Source organism: Sinocyclocheilus rhinocerous, unplaced genomic scaffold (genome assembly GCF_001515625.1).
Source record: "Sinocyclocheilus rhinocerous isolate Xijiao unplaced genomic scaffold, SAMN03320098_v1.1 scaffold178, whole genome shotgun sequence".
Classification (NCBI taxonomy): Eukaryota; Metazoa; Chordata; class Actinopteri; order Cypriniformes; family Cyprinidae; genus Sinocyclocheilus; species Sinocyclocheilus rhinocerous.
Genome location: NW_015653463.1, coordinates 72,914 through 93,317, shown reverse-complemented (window position 1 = coordinate 93,317; position 20,404 = coordinate 72,914). Strand labels below are relative to the sequence as shown.

At 41.6% G+C, this 20,404-nt stretch overlaps 1 protein-coding gene and 1 pseudogene across 1 annotated transcript in view; both read left to right on the top strand.

Moving 5' to 3' along the window:
* Nucleotides 1-829: 829 nt before the first annotated feature.
* LOC107715866 (purine-rich element-binding protein gamma pseudogene) lies at nt 830-10,729 on the top strand (annotated as a pseudogene).
* LOC107715856 (uncharacterized) overlaps nt 7,882-20,404 on the top strand; it is a 15,636-nt gene continuing 3,113 nt past the window's right edge. The window contains exons 1-7 of the mRNA XM_016522071.1: nt 7,882-7,953; nt 9,788-9,932; nt 10,093-10,258; nt 11,260-11,494; nt 11,594-11,737; nt 11,829-11,991; nt 12,162-17,179. Of these exons, the coding sequence (XP_016377557.1) occupies nt 9,812-9,932; nt 10,093-10,258; nt 11,260-11,494; nt 11,594-11,737; nt 11,829-11,991; nt 12,162-17,179 (5,847 nt within the window). The 5' untranslated portion in view covers nt 7,882-7,953; nt 9,788-9,811. The remainder of the gene's footprint in view (nt 7,954-9,787; nt 9,933-10,092; nt 10,259-11,259; nt 11,495-11,593; nt 11,738-11,828; nt 11,992-12,161; nt 17,180-20,404) is intronic.

The window sequence follows — 20,404 nt, the reverse complement described above, 5'->3', positions numbered from 1 at the left end:
CGGGTGATCACTTATATAAAGGTTATATATATATATATATATATATATATCGTCATATCGTCCAGCTCAACAACGTATATAGTTTTTGTCAGTGTTTATTTAAAAACATCCAGTTATGCAGAATATAAGATGGTAAATATTTAATTGATGAGTCGTCAATAAAGTATATAACAATATAATATATAGGGTATGATTTTACTTCAAAATTCGACATATTGACATTACATAGCTACAAATCCGTGTTTTGCTGTCTGGAGTCCATTTGTTTCTGTGAATTGCAGCAATTCATTTGCTTCTCTCTTCTGTAGCTTTCGGCAGTCTGTAAAAATATACCTCAGATTTCTTGTCAAATCTATTTGTATGGTAAATCACAAAGCTCGTTCTCATTTTAGATGTCTTTTGTGTGTTCTGTTGCAGCATTCACGCTGAAAACCAATGCTGCCACTCAGTGTTTTTGCCACTCAGTGGGCGGAGCCGCACTCACTCCAGCTGACGGTGACGTCACGTGCATACCCTCTGAAGTAGCGTCCTCATTCTGGAGTACTGCTGTACTGCATACTTATCTGTGCGCAGCGCAGTGCGTACTGTAGTACGCAAGCGATCTGCGCCTGTGTGCTGGAGAGAGGGGGATGGGTCATTGAGTTCATTCGCACTACAGCAGATCCGCTGTCTCTCTCGCTTCAGGAATATGTGTCGCGAGGCGAACGAGGCGAAAAACAAGAGCTTTTAAAACATGGTGCATACGGTACGCGGCTCCGCGCTTCGTCATCAGGACCATCAGGACAAAGGAAGTCGATGAGCCGCTCCTGCCGTTTCCAGGTTAGCCGAGGAGACTCGCCGGTGCTCGATAAGCGGAATAATACCGAGCGAGGCGATGAAGCGCCGTGAATGATTATGGCCGATAGTCACCGAAGGGACACGGACAGAGGCAGAGGCAGGATGGCATCAGGATACTCGCAGCAGTACGCGAGCGGCAAAGCGTCAGACATACAGGAGCTGGCGTCCAAGCGCGTGGACATCCAGAAGAAGCGCTTCTACCTGGACGTGAAGCAGAGCACCCGCGGACGCTTCCTGAAGATCGCCGAGGTGTGGATCGGCCGCGACAACATCCACAACATCCGCAAGAGCAAGCTCACCCTCTCCATGTCCATGGCGCCCGATTTGCGCTACTACTTCATCGACTTCATCGATTATTACGCGCACATCGGGCTCCGAGGATGCCAGGCGCCGGAGGGGCAGAGCAACGGCAAGGGACGCGCACCGGAGCCCCGCCGGAGACAGACGCACCGGGGGCTGAAGAGCGAGTTCATCGAGCGCGACAACAGGAAGTACTACCTGGACCTGAAGGAGAACCAGCGCGGCCGGTTCCTGCGCATCCGGCAGACCGTCAACCGAGGACACGGGAGCATGGGGTACTACGGGCAGGGCATCGAGCAGACCATCGTGCTGCCGGCGCAGGGCCTGATCGAGTTCAGAGACGCGCTGTCGCAGTTAATCGACGAATACGGCGACGACGAGCCCTGCGCGCGGAACCACGACGCGTCGCCCGAGCTGCCCGAGGCGGCGTCGTTCCGCGTCGACAACAAGCGCTTTTACTTCGACGTGGGCTCGAACCGCTTCGGCGTCTTCCTGAAGATCAGCGAGGTCCGGCAGCCCTACCGGAACACGATCACCGTCCCGCTGAAAGTCTGGGCCCGCTTCGGCGAGAACTTCATGCGGTACGAGGAGGAGATGCGGCACATTTTCACCTGCCATAAAGAGAAGCGGACAGACGCGGAGGACCAGGAGGATTGACGCACGCTGCTGCTTCTGATGATGATGCTTCTGGTGTTAGTAGTACCTCTAGCCTCCTGCTGTACTCACCGTACACTTTACAGTGCGGCCCGTCCCGTTCATGCCCACTACTGTCGATTTCAATCTAGGCAGAATCCAAGCGGCTCTGCTGGGGTTGCTGTGTGTGTGTGTCTGTGTGTGTGTGTGTGTGTGTGTGTGTGTCTGTGAGAGAGCGTGCATTAGGATTTGGTGTTATTGCATCCAATACTTCTTCCCAGGCTTAACGTGTATAGGGCTGCTGTGCAATTTCTCAAAGCTGGGAATCAAATAATCAAGGTCTTATCAAGCACTTGGGTAACACTTTATTTTGATAGTCCACTTTAGGCATTCTACTAAGGCTGATAATACATGGAGCAACTTTTTGAGCAATATTGCTGGGTTAATCAATGGGCAAGACACAGGGCCTATGATTGATTTAAAGTATCCAGATAGAAATGTGTTACCCATTCTTAATGGGAAAGTGCCTAAGCAACATTGCTCTAAAAATATTTCCCTGTTTATCATCAGCTTAAAAGTAAGTATCTTTCCAACTAAATGCCAACTAGTAGTCATTAGAGTATTAGTAGACTGCTTAATATCTTCTAAGGCTGATGATACACTGGGCAACTTTTTTTTGGCAACGTTGCTTGGGCACTTTCCCATTGAGAATGGGTAACAAATTTCTATCTGGATATTTTAGATCAATCGTGGGCTCTGTGTCTCACCTGGTTGCTGGCAACATTGCTCAAAAAGTTGCCCAGTGTATCATCAGCCTAACACTTTATTTGGATGGGTCCACAACATACAACATACTGAACTTTGCAAGTATATGTCAAATTATTCTACTAACCTAACAGTCCACTCTGAGAATTAGTAGACATGTAGTTGCAAATTAATGAGAATTAGTTGACATGTAGTTGCAAAGTTACTTATAGTTAGTCGAATGTCTAAAGTGGACTATCAAAATAAAGTGTAACCAGCACTTATATCAGAGATGCACTGCACACGAGTGCAGAGTATTTTGATGGTCCAAAGTGAAGCTTTTCTTTTTTTTTTGTCTCAATGATCAAGAGTACTGCAACATTTTTGCCATTGCACAAATACTGTGTTCCCCGTTTGAAATTACAAACCAAAAAGTGCATTAATATTTACATTATTTGGATGAATTATTTACATACGTAAAATACGTAACCTGATGAGGCTGCTTGAACTATAAGGCTGATGATACACAGGGCAAATTTTTGAGCAATTTTGCCAGGCAACTTTTTTTTTGAGCAATGTTGCTTGGACACTTTCCCATTGAGAATGGGTAATACATTTATATTTGGATATTTTAGACTGGTTAGACCTGGTTGCCCGTTGATGCCAACATTATCCAAAGTTGCCCGGCAACATTGCTCAAAATCAGCCTAAAGCATCAAATATATGACATTGTGTGGCCATGCTTTAGCATAAATGAACGGACACACTAAGATTCGCTTTTTTAAAAGTTTTAAAAGTGGCTTTAAATAATAGGTTTTAGTGAAATCAATCTTTCTGACGAGACAAATGCTAAAACACTCTTGATAGGTGTGCAATAGTTTATTTTTCCCTGACAGTGGGTTTAAACGAGAACTGTGCAAAAGCAAAGCAAACAAATAGGCTCGTTTTAAAATAACAGAATTTAGTTCAGCTTGGTTTGCAGGGTTATGTGGTCTTGCGTGAAATGTTGAAAGGATTGTGACACTGGATTTACACAGACCTAAAATGTTGAAATGCATTTGACATGATGTCATTGCTATCAAAACAATAGCTGTTTAAAACTACATATTATCATACACGCATTCTACTGCATTACTAAGACGTAATCATTAGTTTTTTAAAAATAGTGTATGAGAAAATGTGAGAAAAGTAACTAGCAATTTGCAGCATCCCCAGATGTCCTTCACACCCAATTCATTGGATTGCGGGAAATTGTTTTTTGGCATATAGTTTTAAAATCTACACTGAAATTGGGCGTACTATGCACAGTACGCATTTTGCATACTGAATTTCATTCAAATAAAATATAAGCAGTAGTGTACTACTATGAAAACACAGCATGTGTTAACTAGTTGCCTTTATTAAAACTTTTTTCCTGGGGTTGTAGCATTTAGAGGCATGGACATACATGCATCTAGGCAGTTGTTTTCTCATTAAAGCACAACTAATGAGTATTTTCGTTGGTTTTAGGTCTGGCTCGAGTTGGCTTCTGTTTATTTGTACTAGGGCTGCACGATTATGACAAAAATCATAATTGTCGATTATTCCCTTGAAATTGTGATTATTAATTACGATTATCACAATTTACATTGAATGATGTTTATACCATTGTTTGATGCAACTGCATGCCGTATTTTTATATGAAAATAAACAAGCTGAAAGCACTCTAACTGAAAAACCTCTAGTGCTTTTCTATAGTATTAAGCCTCAAATGCCAACTATACATCGAATTGGTTTCTTCTTTAAATTATAAAAATGTAAAAATATGGTATGAATTGTATTATCATTAAACTGGAAAAATTAATCACCTGCATTAGGGCTGCACGATTATGACAATTCATAATTGTCGATTATTCCCTTGAAATTGTGATTATTAATTACGATTATCACAATTTACATTGAATGATGTTTATACCATTGTTTGATGCAACTGCATGCCGTATTTTTATATGAAAATAAACAAGCTGAAAACACTCTAACTGAAAAACCTTTAGTGCTTTTCTATAGTATTAAGCCTCAAATGCCAACTATACATCGAATTGGTTTCTTCTTTAAATTATAAAAAAAATAAAAATAAGAATGGTATTATAGTGTTATACTAAAACTAAAATTAAAATAATGGGGGAAACCCTTAAGATAACATGTAGAAAGAAAAAATCATATCTTAAGCACGCAGAATAACATAAGTGGACTTTGAACGATTAATTGCTGCTTTGAACGATTACGTAATTGTGGCGTCCATAATTGTAATCGCGATTAGAAATTTGATTAATTATGCAGCCCTAATTTGTACTGTAATTATTGTCCAGTTGATGGGAAAAGCAATTCGTTTCGGCACTTCTTTTTTTTCTCTCTGTGTGTGTGTGTGTGTGTGTGTGAGAGTATTTATGTTTTAGAAGAATATAACTGAATTATGGGTACATTCTGTGGGTTAGTGTTAAGATGCTGATCTATAACAGACACCTCCTACAGGAAGCACTTTATTCAAACAGCACTTTGAGCTGCTTCATCTGCTTTACCACTGCAAAGAAAACCCCATATCGTGCTCCCAAACGAACACCTCAGCCTTTCAGAAGTGCATTCATCTGTTTGCTCTGTGTGCTGCTTGGTTCTTTTCGATCAGATTTGGTTGCAGTGTGTCATTTCAAGGGTCTGGTTAGCATATAACTGACACAGAGTATTCAGTCTGTGATTGTATTGTATTGTCTGCACACGGATTTCTTATAATAAGGGCTGCTAGAGGAGGCAGTATGTACTAACGTTGGGTCATAATGCCTAGTATGCAGATTTCCCGTATTTAGAAGGTAGGAAGTTTGAAAAAGGTAAGATCAGGGGTGCCCAAGCTCGGTCCTGGAGGGCCGGTGTCCTGCAGAGTTTAGCTCCAACTTGCCTCAACACACCTGCCTTTAAGTTTCTAGTATGCCTAGTAAGAGCTTGATTAGCTGGTTCAGGTGTGTTTAATTGGGGTTGGAGCTAAACTTTTCAGGACACCGGCCCTCCAGGACCGAGATTGGGCACCCCTGGGTAAGATCCTTTTTTCTACCAAGAGCATCAGAATATTTAGAAAGTTACCTTTGAATGGCAGCCTCTGGTTGTCCTCTTTTACCTATAAAGCAGTAAGCGTGTAAAGCTGGCGCAAAATTAATGAACCATGTGCACTTTAAAAATCTGAGTACAGGTTTGTTCCCAACAAAGAGATGAGTAGAAGTATGCTTGTTATACGTGTATGTGCAATGCATGACCAGAAGAGAGCAGTGTTCGTATGATGTTTTTCTCGCTTTATGTATAGGTGGTATACAAATATTGTTAGTGTACACAATTTATCACCCTGATGAAACAGCGTATTTAATTCTAAAGGAATTATTTGGGAAGATTGATGTCTATTTTCCTGTAGTGTTAGAGGAAACAGCTGTCAATTTATAAGGCCATCTCAAAATGCGATTACTATATTGCAGCTATGTCTGAGTTACTCTAAACACTTGAATTCATGAAATTGGACTGTTATGCATAACATGTACTGAAGTCACAGTTTTGAACCCATAGGCCTTAAAATCATTACACTGAGGTTGTAATGATTGACTTTAGGGTTACGAATTATCGTTCCAACGTAGTTTGCCTTCATCTCTAAAATGTAACATTTTGTACGCATGATGTTAGAAAACAAAAGAACCGGGGAAAAGGTGTTTTTCGAATGCGGCAAAGTGACCTCGCGAATAAAATGAAAAATAACACAAAGCAAAATAGAAAAATATTTAAGTTCGGGGAATATTAAAATATAACAGCAGAGATGCATACACTTCTGTATATGTTCTTGATAGTGGTGTGGGTGATGTGACGTTCTAAAAAAGAAAAAAACAAAGGTTCTTGAGTTGTTCCTTTTTATCTTTGTGTTGACCATCTGCGGTTGGAATTATGACGTGTCAGTGTTTGTTAAATGATTTTAAAAGATGGCAAAATTAAAAAAAAAAATGTTTTGGTGTATCTTTAGATAATGTAATGTAGTGTGTCCTCCTGTAGAGCCGTCGAATATTATACGACTCAAAAACAAGAAAGAAATGGTTCTGTCTAGTAGCACTTTCTTTTCACGTGAGTACTGTATTAGTTTCTGTTTAACATGTATGGTACAGTATGAATATTCCTGATTTGCCTTGTAATGTTTTAAAAGGTTGAAATATGTAGGATACATATCTGATGAAATATGAAGTTTTAAATTTGACGTTCGTGCATGCCAACAGTAGGGTCCTGACAAACTTCAAATATATATGACAAATGGTGCTATACGAGAACATATAAAGGTGCTAAACTGGACCCTAGCTGCATGCATGATGAATGACAATGGAAACAGTAGAGCAAACCCGAGGCTTTTCAGTCTCGAGATTGACGACAAGATGCCCTTTCTCAACGCGAGCAGTTTTGCGTAACTGTAAATCATGCACACTTGTGTCTGTGCAGTCGCGTGTGGAGGCTCCCTGCTCACAAGTCTGGCCTAATTCTCCAGTTAAGGTTGCTTTGAGTAGGATGACATAAGAAAGGTGCGTTTGCTCATGTTGAAGCTGCAAACATGTCAGACATGCAACCAGGGAGCAGCCCATCCGCCACGGCTAATACTCAGTCTTACCGTGAATAACAGCACATTATAAAACTGGCGGGTGAGAACTTGAACCGGTAGACGTCTCGTGGTGGAAATCCTCACCAAAGTACATGCTGAAATGTGTGATGCTTATTTACAGTTACCCAATATTTGTGTGTAAACGTTCCATAGACAATCTAATAAAGTACAACTTTTTTATGTTTAGAATGTGTCTTTTGATCAACTCTTCAGATATCTATATTATTGGCTGTTTTTATCTTCTCCCACATTAAAGTGAGTTCATAACTTATTTTTGGTAGTCATTTGTACAGTATTTTGGTATGATGTACTTTTGGCATAGAAAATGTGAATGTTTTTAAATGAGTGCTTCAATAACTGCGCTACCCCAGCTGATTTAGGCTTCAAGACCTAAGCATCTATTACTTTTTGAGACGTTATGTGCTTTTGTTTGGCTAGATATGTGCATACTGAATCTCCACTTGTGTCAGGAAGAAATATCCCTCTGACTCATGGTCATTTGAGCTCAAGCGTTGAGCCGTGATTTCTGATAGCTGCTCGATCTTAACCTCTCTGGTCTTTTCTTTCAGAAATACTGGTTATTTCTGAAGGATTTAAGAAGAACCCGTGGTGTTAGTAACAGTACTAGGTAATTTCCTGTGCCTTTGCTGTTCAGCGTTTGAGGTCAAGCGATTTCCTTTTTGGTATGTCTCACTTGATGTTCCTCAAACTGAAGTGACAAACTTCGCACAGTTCCCTGCTAAGACATCTTAGATCATGTCATACATGCTCAACTGCCATTTTACATGATGGTAAGTACCCAAAATTGTAATCTTACAAGTTTCCTAACGATTATTTCTTTCAGTGTGTTGATGCCTGTTTGTTTGCTCGGTTGTGCTGTAGACATGTGATTTAACTTGTATATAAACATTTCACATGTATACATAGCTGTGCTTTCACTGTCGTGCTGTCATGTGAAACATAACCAGCATGTATTTTAATACTACTAATAATACAGCTTTAGCCAAATCTTTCACTAGAAGTCATGAAATGGTTCCATAAAGAACCTTTAATATCTGAAGAACCTTTCTGTTTCACAAAAAGTTCTTTGTGGCGAAATAAATTATAAAAAGGTAAGAAAGAGATGGTTCTTTAAGAACCTTTTACTAAATGGTTCTATATATGTGGAACCAAAAATGGTTCTTCTATGGCATCGCTGTGAAGAACCTTTTAAGCACCTTTATTTTTAAGAGTGTAGTTGCAGCAAGTAATCATTTTCAGCTGTTTTACAGGGCAACATGCATAGAATGTCTAAAGTGTTTTAAGAACTTTTGTCAGAGATCTCAATCATCCGCAAGAAGGGAAAAAAAACACAAAAAAGGAAGCAGCTTCATATGAGGGTGTGATGATGGGTGTAAACGCTGAAAATAGAAGCTTCTCTTTCTGAGAATGATGGTCAGTTGGTGCACCCCTGCAATGAAGTAAAAATCATTGCATAAATGATCCAAAGAGCTTCAGTCTGAAACAATACAATACACATATGTTATTCATTGGAAATAGTGTAATTAAATAGTTTTGTACCAAAAAAAAATTGGTAATCTAGAATGTTTATACATTGTAAAGAAATGTATTGGCTGCTTTTTCTCATATGAAGCCCTGTGGCAACCCCTGACCCATATATCAAGTAGACATTCTCAAATAGTATAATACTAACATTTAAAAATATATATATTTTAAAACAAAAAGATCCAAATGTTCTCATCTCTCTTCTATGTTGTTGGTATTTTTCGAGGCTCATTGGTGGTTGGACTAAAGAAGAACCCGTGGTGTTAGTAACAGTACTAGGTAATTTCCTGTGCCTTTGCTGTTCAGCGTTTGAGGTCAAGCGATTTCCTTTTTGGTATGTCTCATGAGAAGTACATAAAAAGTAGACTAAAAATATACTTTCCTATTTTTAGTTTAAAAGAAGTATACTAATAGCACACTTGAATAAACTTCTTTTTCGTAAGGGATTGTCAATGTTGAATTATAGCAACATTCCCTAAACCATGAGTTTAGTAACACTGAACTGACCACTTCTGAAGGATGTTTTTTTTATACATGTGAAAGCCGAAATACCTGTGTCGACGTTTACATTTCATGCTGTGTGTCGACGTTTGCTGTGGCAATGTGGTTATTTTCCAAGATGTATTTCTTTTTTTTTTTTCAGTAAAGATTTCTATAACACCCCTGGTACCAAACAGCATCTTATTAGTGTGTTTAAAAGGTTGTTGAAAAAAATTCAGTGATGTTTTATGGTCATACAGTCACATAGTATATTATACAAACAAAGAGCTGACCAGGTTTAACAATATTTAAGCATAAGTTAATAAATGTGAGCACTGCAGCAGAAATATAATCTGGACAAGAGTGAAGCTCTCGCTGCCTTGACATTTGGTGAGAATTAGTTTTACCATATATTCATCATAAAGACCATATATTCATATTGTTGTACAAACAACTGTATGTAGTGAAAGAGCAAATCGGCTGTGTTTTATCTGTTTGCCTGGCACTGGTAAAGCGGGTGACAGTTTATGATAGTTTTGGGAATATCTGCTGAGCAGGACTCTTTTACATGTTAGATTAATGTATGTTTTTTTTTTTCAGAGTGAATATCAGTTGTAAACCAGTATGGAGAAAAGACAGCGTGAGGAGACATTAGAGGGCTCCAGATCACACCAGTCAACATTAACAGGAACCCTGGCACTGAAGAGCTTCACCATACCCAGGAAGAAACGGACCTCTGGAGAAGGTTTTACTAGATTTTCTCAAAATCCAAATCAACAAAATAATCTTTGTGATGGCATACTAAACATCCAAACTGTTTCATGATAGTGCTGTCATAATCCAGAGCTACGGTTAAATTCATCAGCTGTTTTTAAAAAGTGCTTTTTTTACTTCTTTTCGGTCAGTCCTTTTGGAACGTTGTTCAGAGGAAACCCGTGACTACAATCTCATTAAGACAAAACTGAGAGATGCCAAGCTGGACACTAGAGAGGACCGAGCAAATGCGTGGGTCTGGAAAGATGTTTGTTTAGTGCACAATGAGGAGCTCCTTAAAAAGTTCTCAGAAAAAAGGTAACATGCTGGCCTGTTGTTACATTTTCCAGTGCAGTCGCAGGCTTTGCTCTTGTGGCACTTCAGAAATTCAGAAATTAAAATACATTTTCCACAATAAACGAATGTTGCTTTTCATTGCATACAGCGGGTAAAATAAGTATTGAACACATCACCATTTTTCTCAGTTAATATGTTTCTAAAGGTGCTGTTGACCTGAAGTTTTCATCAGATGTCGGTAAAAACCCAAGTAATCCATACATACAAAGAAAACAAAACAAATAAGTTCAGAAATTAAGTTCTGTGTAATAAAGTGAAATGACACAGGGAAAAAGTATTGAACACATGAAGAAAGGGAGGTGCAAAAAGGCATTGAAAGCCAAGACACCAACTGAAATCTATCAGTAATTAGAAAGCAATCCTTCCCCTTGTCAGTGGAAATTAATATTAGCTTCAGTCCCAACACCTACAGTACACCAGGATGATGAAGATAAAACAAGGGTGGACATTTCTGCAAGACAATGATCCCAAACACAGCCAAGGAAACTCTCGATTGGTTTCAGAGAAAGACAGTAAAGCTGCTGGAATGGCCAGCCAATCACCTGACTTGAATCCAATAGAAAATAAGAACTAAAGATCCCCAAGAAGAAGAGGCCCACAGAACCTTCAAGATTTTAAGACTCTGTGAAAGAATGGGCCAAAATCACACCTGAGCAATGCATGCCACTAGTTTCTTCATGCGTCTTGAAGCTGTCTTTACCAATAAAGGCTTTTGTACGAAGTATTAAATAAATTTCAGTAGTTCAATACTTTTTCACTGTGTCATTCCATTTTATTACACCTAACTTGATTTCTGAACTTATTAGTTTTGTTTTCTTTGAATGTATGGATTACTTGGGTTGTTACCGACATCTGGTGAAAATTTCAGGTCAGCAGCACCTTTAGAAATATATTTACTGAGAAAAATGGTGTCGTGTTCAATACTTATTTTACCCGCTGTATCTGTGACCGCTCATCTTCAGGGCAGAGATGCGAGCCAAAGGAAGACATGGGAGAGAAATGGAAGAAAGATTCAGTTTTTTAGCTGCATCGGATCAAATGGCGGCCCAGATTTATCAGCACGGTCTACGGGTTGGCAGCACTGTCCAGTATGCCTTGGGAAAGCCATCACACGGAGTATATCTCTTTAGGCATGTCGATGTGGCTCTGAATTCTAATACCAGCGTATTACATTTGACAAAAGTTGTCATTTTCAAGGTTTGTTGAATGTTTCCTATACAGTCTAAGCATTGTGGAACGACATTTATTAATGGAATGACAGTAAGTAGTGAACATTGTTGTGTTTTGGGGTTTCAGGTTCTTTATGGAAAGGTGAAAAAATCCGCTCCAAGCTTGGACTGGAACAAAACGCAAGATCCCACTGTGGGCTTTGACTGTCACATGTGTAAAGATGCAGTGTCCCATCGAGACACTCTTCGCCAGCAAGTTCTGGGCTCCTCTGTGAGTTGATTTAATCTCAGAATAGCAAATTATCCGATCAAATGGACTGGTTAAGCAATAGGAGTCTTATTAAAAAACTTTGCCCTTCTAGGTTTTTCTGTTTGACTTTAACGAGAAGCAGGAACTCACTGAAAGACCCAGGCAGTGTTTGCCGTACGCTGTAGTTTCATTTGTTCCTGCCAGCAGTGCCATTCTGACTGTGCCTACAAACCTACCACTTTCAGCTTCAGCGCTACCTATTGGCCAAGTGCATGGTGAGATAAAACACAAACCTTTTTATTAAGACTTCAAGCATACCCATCATTATCAAGTCAAGTTTATTTCTATAGCACTTTTCACAGTTCATATGTCTCAGTGTTTATAATGCATCAAGTCTTTTATTCAATAATGTGTTTGTTTATTTTATCCCTGAAAAATACAACAGACCGTTTTAAGGCATGTACTGTGGCAGAGAGAAAAGGAAAAGGAGGCACTGCCACCATTACGTTCAAACACTTTGGCACGCCGGGCTGCTTTGAGACAGATTATACACCTCAGAAACCAGAAGTAGAAGCTCCACTTCAAAAGAGCGATATGCAAAACACTCAGTCATTCAACCCAAAACAGCACTGGATTGCTGCCAGTGAGGACTCAGAATCTTCCAGCAGTTCAGGACCAGATATGGGTCACACTGCTTTCTCTCAAAGCTTGCTGGGAAAGAAATTATTCCTGAGTAATCACAAAAAGAGTACTGCAAGCAATGACAATGCATGGGACATAGTACCTCAAAGTCCACTGGACAACATTTCTAGCGTAGTGTATTCTTCACGCTTGGTTAGTGATCCTCGTCTATCTAGACAAGAAGCAAATCAACAAACCAACTACTCAGAGGCCAAGGTAGCATACACTGGATCAGGATGTGATAATAACAAATGCCAACCAGCCGATAAAAACCAAGAGGACAATTACGGATTTGCTGGAAATACGTGTGATTCAAAAGAGCCAACAAAGAAGGACACTCAAACAGAAACCTCAAGGGTTGACCAATGTTCGCATACCCTGACATTGCCCTCAATGAAGTTATTCAAAATGAAATTCCAAAAATATGCTGCCTACTTTAGAATGAATGAGGAAGAGAGGCATCAGAAAATATGGTCACAAGAAAACATGTCAGCAGAACAAAAGCAAGAATTAGCTGACCGTATACATTTTTATGAAGTTTATTATCAGAAGTATAAAAAGGGATTGATCTTTCAAAATGTTAATGAGACAAAGAAGAAGTCCAGCCTTTCTCAAAGAGAGCCCAAAGAAAATCACATTCTACAGACAAAAGACGATACATACAAGCACAATCAGTCCTACGTGTGCCAACCAAAAAGTCATAATGCTGCAAGTTTGTCAGCTAACAGGGGTAAATGTAGCACAACACACATTTATGAGACCAGTCATCTATATCATACAGAATCTAGTGCAGTAATGTTGACAGAAAAGGGACTGGATCAAGCACCAGAGACTCACCAGGAGAATCCTGATAGATGTCTGGTTCAGTCTCCAGATAAACTTTCAGAGCAACCATTGGTGCTGAGATCATTGAACCTCAACCTCACAGGTGAGAAAACTGAGACACAAAGAGTACATCTTGATCTCAAGCACCCAAGTCCTTTAACTTGTCCCTCTAATGAAGCTAAGCTTAATCACAGCATAGAATATGAAAGCGAGCTCTCCAGAAGGGCAGTAGAGGACTTAAAGGAGAATCAGTCTACTCCAGGTGATAACTTAGTTGAAAAGCTCAGCACTGGATCATGCCTTACGTATGCAAACAACGTCATGGATAACACAGTCATGGATATTGCAAGCTGTGTTGAAGTCTCTAGCTGTAGACCATCAGACAACTGTGATCTCAGTCTTCCCATGACAGTAAAGCAAAAGGAGGATGGGAAAACTTGCAGCGATGTTCAAGAAATGGGTTCATATAGATGGATAAAATGCTGTGAAGTCTCATCTCCAGACGTTGATATGGAAACAGTAAAGCAGGACAACAGGACTCACTGGGAATTGTACAAACGAATTCAACTTGATCAACTATTGCCAAGCATGTTTCAAAAGCATGTTTTCTCCTCAAGTACAGACAGAGATATGAGCAGACCTGCAGACAACATTTCCAAGCTAAAAAATGAAAGCAAAGATCACAGCGAAGCTGAAACGAACCTAAACATGAGATTCTGGAAAGATATCCATCTCAAAGTTACTCTTAAATCCAGCAAAACATCTGCTCATACTACAGAAGTGCTTTCTCTCTCTGAGCGTTTTTCAAAAATCAAACGCCTTCAAAAGAAATTGAGTGAAAGAAACAACAAAATGATTCAAAGCCCAGGGATACAAATGTGCAGAAGCGAAGGATACAAAGAAACTGCAACTTGTAATGCTGAACTAATACAACTACTAGCTCAGAGGTACAGTAAATCTAAACTGTATGTGAAATGCAAGAACTTGAGCAGACCAGGCAGTAAGAAGGCATGTCTCAAAAAACAGCACACAGTTCTATCACTACGTCACTCTCTAAAGAGGAGCAAATATGTCAAGAAGACACACTTCTGGAAAGCAAAGAGGAATCTCTGCAGAGCAACTGTGTCAGCTGATGAAACAGTAAACAGCAAAGCAACACCAGACTCTTCAAACAGTCAGTCTGAAATAGTATTTACAGAACATGAAGATCAAGACCCAGACTCTAATTTAAGAATAATTTCTCACACATCTGATGACGGACAATCATTACATGTTCAGGGTTCTCAGGAGGCTAATGCCACTCTTCCTGAGACCAAACCGGTAGAGGAGCCAATAACTCCTACTGAAGATCTCTATAAAAGTGATTCAGTCTGCACTGAGAAGGCAACAGCTGATTTTACTTCAAATCTAATCCCAGTAATGGTGGATAAAGGAGAACAAGTGAAGACAACTGAAAACATCTCCAATCAAAGCCAAACATTCTTGATCACATGCACTAGCAAAAAACATGGGAGTATCAAAGAGTGCGAAGAGGAGAAAATGTTGCTAAATGTGACATCAGAGACTGGACTGAATCCGTTAAGAAAGGAGCATTTCACAATTAAATTTACAGTAGATGACAATGTAGATTCTGATTGTGAGGCATCAGAAACACACAGTGATGTGCCTGCAAGCAACACAACCAACAGTCATAAAACTGAGCTCAGGTCAAACGTGACTCCAGAAGCCAAGTTGATGGAAACTTTCAATGATACAGCTGAGACAGACACTATAAAATGTAGTGAGCAAAATGCAAATATGAAAAATACTCTAAATGTACAGTGTTTTGAAGGAACAGAACTCATGGCGGCAAATATCCCACATATGAACCAATCAGTCAAACCAATTTCTACCAGCACATCTAATGTCAGCAGTGTTTGGAGTACTGATTCTGAGGCATTTGGAGACACAACATCAGATTCAAAGCAGCGTGGTCCAGAGGCTTTGAACTATACATCAAATAATGTTGTAGATCTTACTATTGATGATCCAGCTTTGAGTGTCCAGTGTGAGATTTCCTCAAAACGCACAAAGAAGAGCATCAACACCAGTTTGTTTGGTTCTACCAAATCACCAAGTACTCCGGCAATCAGAGACAACTGTAATTTATCAAGGCCAGACCAAAATAAAACTGATGAGGCAAACTCACCAGAAACCCAGCTCATTTCTAAACTAAGAGATTATTTGACCAAATTTGAGTCCACTGTCAAGAAACAAGAAGCAGTGAATGAAGATCTCAAAGAAAGACCAGTGGTGTGGATAACACTCGACAGCACAGCACATAAACAGCAGTTGTTCGAAAAAAGCCAGTACTGTATGGTGAATGTTCCTTGCCTGATGTCTCACGGGGGTGAAGCTGTTAAAAAAGACAATTCAAGTGAATACACTGAAGCCCCTGTTCAAGCTAGCAAAGTTCTTCGAAGTGAACATGCTCGACATGGAACTGATGTTTGCCTACTAGTGCCTGTTGAATCTAAGAGAGGCCGACGATCTTCTCAAACCAAACGGACCAGCAAGCAAAGATCAAGGAGGAGCTCAGTCACTAGTGTCAGTCCTGACAGTACCAGTGCTTTAGACACCATCAAAGATAACAGTCCTCACCCATTGCCCCAGGTGAACGACCGGAGCGCTGTTTTCCCAGAAATCTACATCAATAACACCCTTAATGCCCAGTTACAGATGCAAAGAAAGCACACAACAGGCCAACGAAATCCCTCTGTGAATTTGAATAGTTTACATGAACGACAGAGTCAAGAGAATCAATCTTGGAACACTGTAAAAATCGTTGATGATGGCAATGTGAGCAGTACATTCGCTGACAATAAATACAGCATCAGTGATATTTCGAACACTCTTAAGATGGCTGACCAAACAGTCTCATTAACCGAACTTGGATCTTTGCAGTCTAAATGCAAAAGCATGTTGCAGCATTTTATCTCATGTTTTGAACAAGATCAGAAAGTGCCATTCAACCAATCTTTCGTCTCAAGGTGTCTCATCTTAGAGCAATATTTGGACCATCCACCTGCACAAGTAGACCTGAAATATGAAGCGGTGAATTCTTACTTGGAGTTGCAGATGATGATGGAAGCCTGGCAGTTTGTAGAAAACAAAATCAACTTTCTGAGCGGTAAACCCACGTTTAGGAGTTTGCTATGGTATGACCCTTCTCTTTATGGAGAACTCTACAAAGGGGAGGTTGGCTTTCAGCAGCAGTTGTCGTTGTTTGCTTCTTTTCAAAAGACCTTGGCACAAGAGGGCTACAGTAAACTGCAGGAATACTACAGTGCGGTATCCTCCTTGCACCAACAGCTCCATGGGGCCCCTGATGCATCTTACTACATGTATCTGAAGAGTAAGCGTGAGCTCCTTGAGGCTGAGGCTGCACTCAGAAATGCCCATGACATTAAAAGCTTCTTTTTATCTGTACCAATGTCTGCAATGATCAATTTTGGAGACAATTTGGAAAGATTGGAAAAGATACACAAAGTGATAATGACTTTTGTGGAAACACCTTCGGATCAGTTGCCAGGGACATTTGATGTGGGCAAAGCAGAGCATCTGTCCATCACATGCAGATATCTCCAAGAAAAAGCTCTTTTCATGAAGTCATGCAAAGAAATGATTAGCAAAGTATCATGGTTTGGAATTGAGCACCTTCTTTATGATGCCTCTAAGGTTCTTGTATGGCAAGACATGACTCGGGGTGCACCAAGTGAAGTTCTCAAGACATATAAGAATTCAAACCCACAGATTATTTTTGGGGTGACAGAGTCAGGTGTTACTCTCGTAAACAAAGTGGAACAGCCCCCTCCGTCCATGAATGGAGCAGAGATCCCAACAAAACAAAAGAATGATGCTGCTCGGAAACGCAAGAGTTTGCAGTTATGGACATCCTCTCAACCCAGTGTTGCACAGGTAAGATTTTGGTATGTATACATACCTGTCAACCCTCCTGTTTTTCCTAGGATTCTCCCTTGTTTTACCATTTTATCCCGCTATCATTCCCTTTAAATATTTGATAACACTTTAGAATAGGGAACACTTATTCACTATTAACTAAGAGTTTTCCCTGAACAAACTCCGGTAACACTTTATTTTGAGTCCACTTACTTCCATTAATGCCAACAAAGTTTTCTAGTCTATTCAAAAGAATGTTGTGGTCAATAGTGTCGAACGCAGTGCTAAGATCTCAGTGCTAGAGAGATACAACCACGATCAGATGATAAGAGCAGGTCATTTGTAACTCTAATGAGAGCAGTCTCAGTACTGTGATACGGTCTAAATCCTGACTGGAAATCCTCACAGATATCATTTTTCTCTAAGAAGGAATATAATTGTGAGGATACTACCTTTTCTAGTATCTTGGACAGAAAAGGGATATTCAAGATCGGTCTGAAATTAACTAGAAAGGTAATCTCCAGAGAGTGCGGGAACACACACACACACACACACACACACGAGGTAACATTCACAATACCGGACAAAGACAGAATGAACAGACTTAACTATAAGTAGGGGTACTAATGAGGGACAGGCAGGTGAGGAGGATCAACTAATAATGAAACAACGAGAACAGGAATGACCAAATATGGGCACATGAGGGAGAAAACACCACAAACAGTCCATAACTGTGACAGTTCCGCCCCCCTCCCGGAAGGCATGACCTCGCGCCGTAGACACAAAGGAAGGGACGGAGGGGGACTTTGGAGGAGGACACAAGGAGTGGAGAAGGGATGGTGACAGAGGACGGCAAAGGGCTGGCAGGAAGGCAGGCAGACCAGACAGGTGGAGGCTCTGGCAGAGGACGGACTCCTGGGAGGAGGACGATGGAGGGAGGAGCCAGGGAGAAGACAGGAGGAGCCAGGGCGGATCAGACGGCGGGAGGAGCCAGGGAAAAGACAGGAGGGACTTGGAGCCAGGCGGGACCCAGGCCACAGCCATGATGGCGGCCCACGGTGGAGCCGACAGAGGGAGGAGCCAAGGTGGAAGCAAGGCTGACGACTCCAGGTGGCCGACCGACGGCGGCGGAGCAGGTGGAGGAGGAGCCCAAGGCGGAGAAGGACAGCCGATGAGCCAGAGCGACGGGGAGGATCTGGAGGGCCAAGGCAGAGCAGATGGCTCCGGCAACCAAGGCGGAGGTGGGGATCCGGAAGGCCGCGGTGGAGCCGGAGGGAAGGAGGAGCCTGACAGAGCCGGAGGGATGGAGGGACGAGGTGTAGCCGGAGGAGTGGAGTCACGAGGCGGCGGATGGTCGACGACAGACCAAGGCGGAGCCGGAGGGACGAGGGAGCCCGGCAGAGCTGGTGGACTGACCATGCTCCTGGTGTTGAGGGAGCTAGGAGCCATGGTGGAGCCGCTGGGTCGAAGGGCTGAGGCAGAGTCCAGGACTCAGAGGCTAGAGGCGGAGACAAGAGATCCTCCAGCCACGATGCCGATGGAGACTGGCAGACCCGCGGCGATCCCACCGCACAGATGGTGGGCTGACTGTGAGCAGAGGGGCTGCCAGGAGACAGCGGAGGCAATGGTGAGGACTGGTGCAGAGGTGGTGGGAGAGGGAGACTGGGTGGGAGTTCAGAATGCTCAGGGGGCTTAGGGACAATGTGTGCTGCCCACACACACCATAAAGCCATTTCCAGCACCGTGAGCGCAAGCAACAGGTGAACAACCACCGTGGTCGTTATAGTACAGGCAGATAGTTCAGGGCAGACAAATATTTTCAGACTGACAGACAGTTCAAATACGACCTCCGTGGTCAATTCAGGACAGACAGAAGATTCAATCACAAACTCCGTGGTCGTGACGGGACAGACAGATGATACGGCGGAGGCGCAGAGGATTTTTTTTTTTTTTAACTGCTCGTGCCGCCCCCCATGTATCATGAAAAAATGCCGCCCCGGGCGACTGCCTGGTTCGCCCGTGCCAAAAACCGCTACTGCTTGCGCACCTGGACTGACGTCGATCCTCAGCTCTGGCTCCGGGGCGATCCTCAGCTCTGTCGCCCTCCTTGGCGTTGGCTCGTCGGTCGCAGCGGGCTCTGGCTCTCCGTCAGCAGTGGACTCTGTAATTCCACGAAGCAGGGTGGTGGTAGGCTGGGCTCTGGGTTGACCATAATAACACAAAAGAAAAACTGGCAAAACAAAAAAACAAAACGCAGGAACACACACCGCGCACTATCACTTCTTGGTCCGGAATTCTGTCACGATATGGTGTGTGGGAAGAGGCAGGACGATGAAGACGAATAAGTTCAAACACACTTTAATAATTCCACGACAGGTAATCTCCAGAGAGGGCAGGAACACACACACACACAAGGTAACATTCACAATACCGGACAAAGACAAAATGAACAGACTTGACTATAAGTAGGGGTGCTAATGAGGGACAGACAGGTGAGGAGGATCAGCTAATAATGACACAACGAGAACAGGAACGACCAAATACGGGCACATGAGGGAGAAAACACCACAAACAGTCCATAACTGTGACAGTTTTAGTTTTTTTTTTTTTAAGAAAACAAGCAGTAAATGAGTAGAGTGCAAGTCTAAAAGGGACATGTTTTTTTAAAGAATAGAATTAAAATAGAGAGTGCTAGAGTTAGAGGGTCAAATGAAGATGGAAGAGATTGTTTTTAAGAGAGTGGAAGATGGAAGAGAGTGTTTTTAGCCGATTCTTGAAGATAGCCGATTCTCAATCCTGCTCGGATTGAGTTGGGTAGGTCATTCCACCAGGAGGGAACATTTAATTTATAAGTCTGTGAAAGTGATTTTGTGCCTCTTTGCGATGGCATAATAAAGTGACATTCACTTGCAGAACACAAGCTTCTAGAGGGCACATAAGTCTGAAGTAATGAATTTAGGTAAAGGGGTGCAGAGCCTGTGGTGGTTTTGTAGGCAAACATTAATGCCTTGAATTTTATGCGAGCAGCTATTGGTAGCCAGTGCAAATTGATAAACAGAAGTGTGACGTGCATTCTTTTTGGCTCAGTAGGACAGAACAAGAGCTTGAACAAGGAGTTGTGAAGCATGTTCCAAAAGAAAAGGACCTGATCTTCTTGATGTTGAATAAAGCAAATCTGCAGTTTTAGCAATGTGGTCTGAGAAAGTCAGCTGATCATCAATCATAACTCCAAGGTTTCTGGCT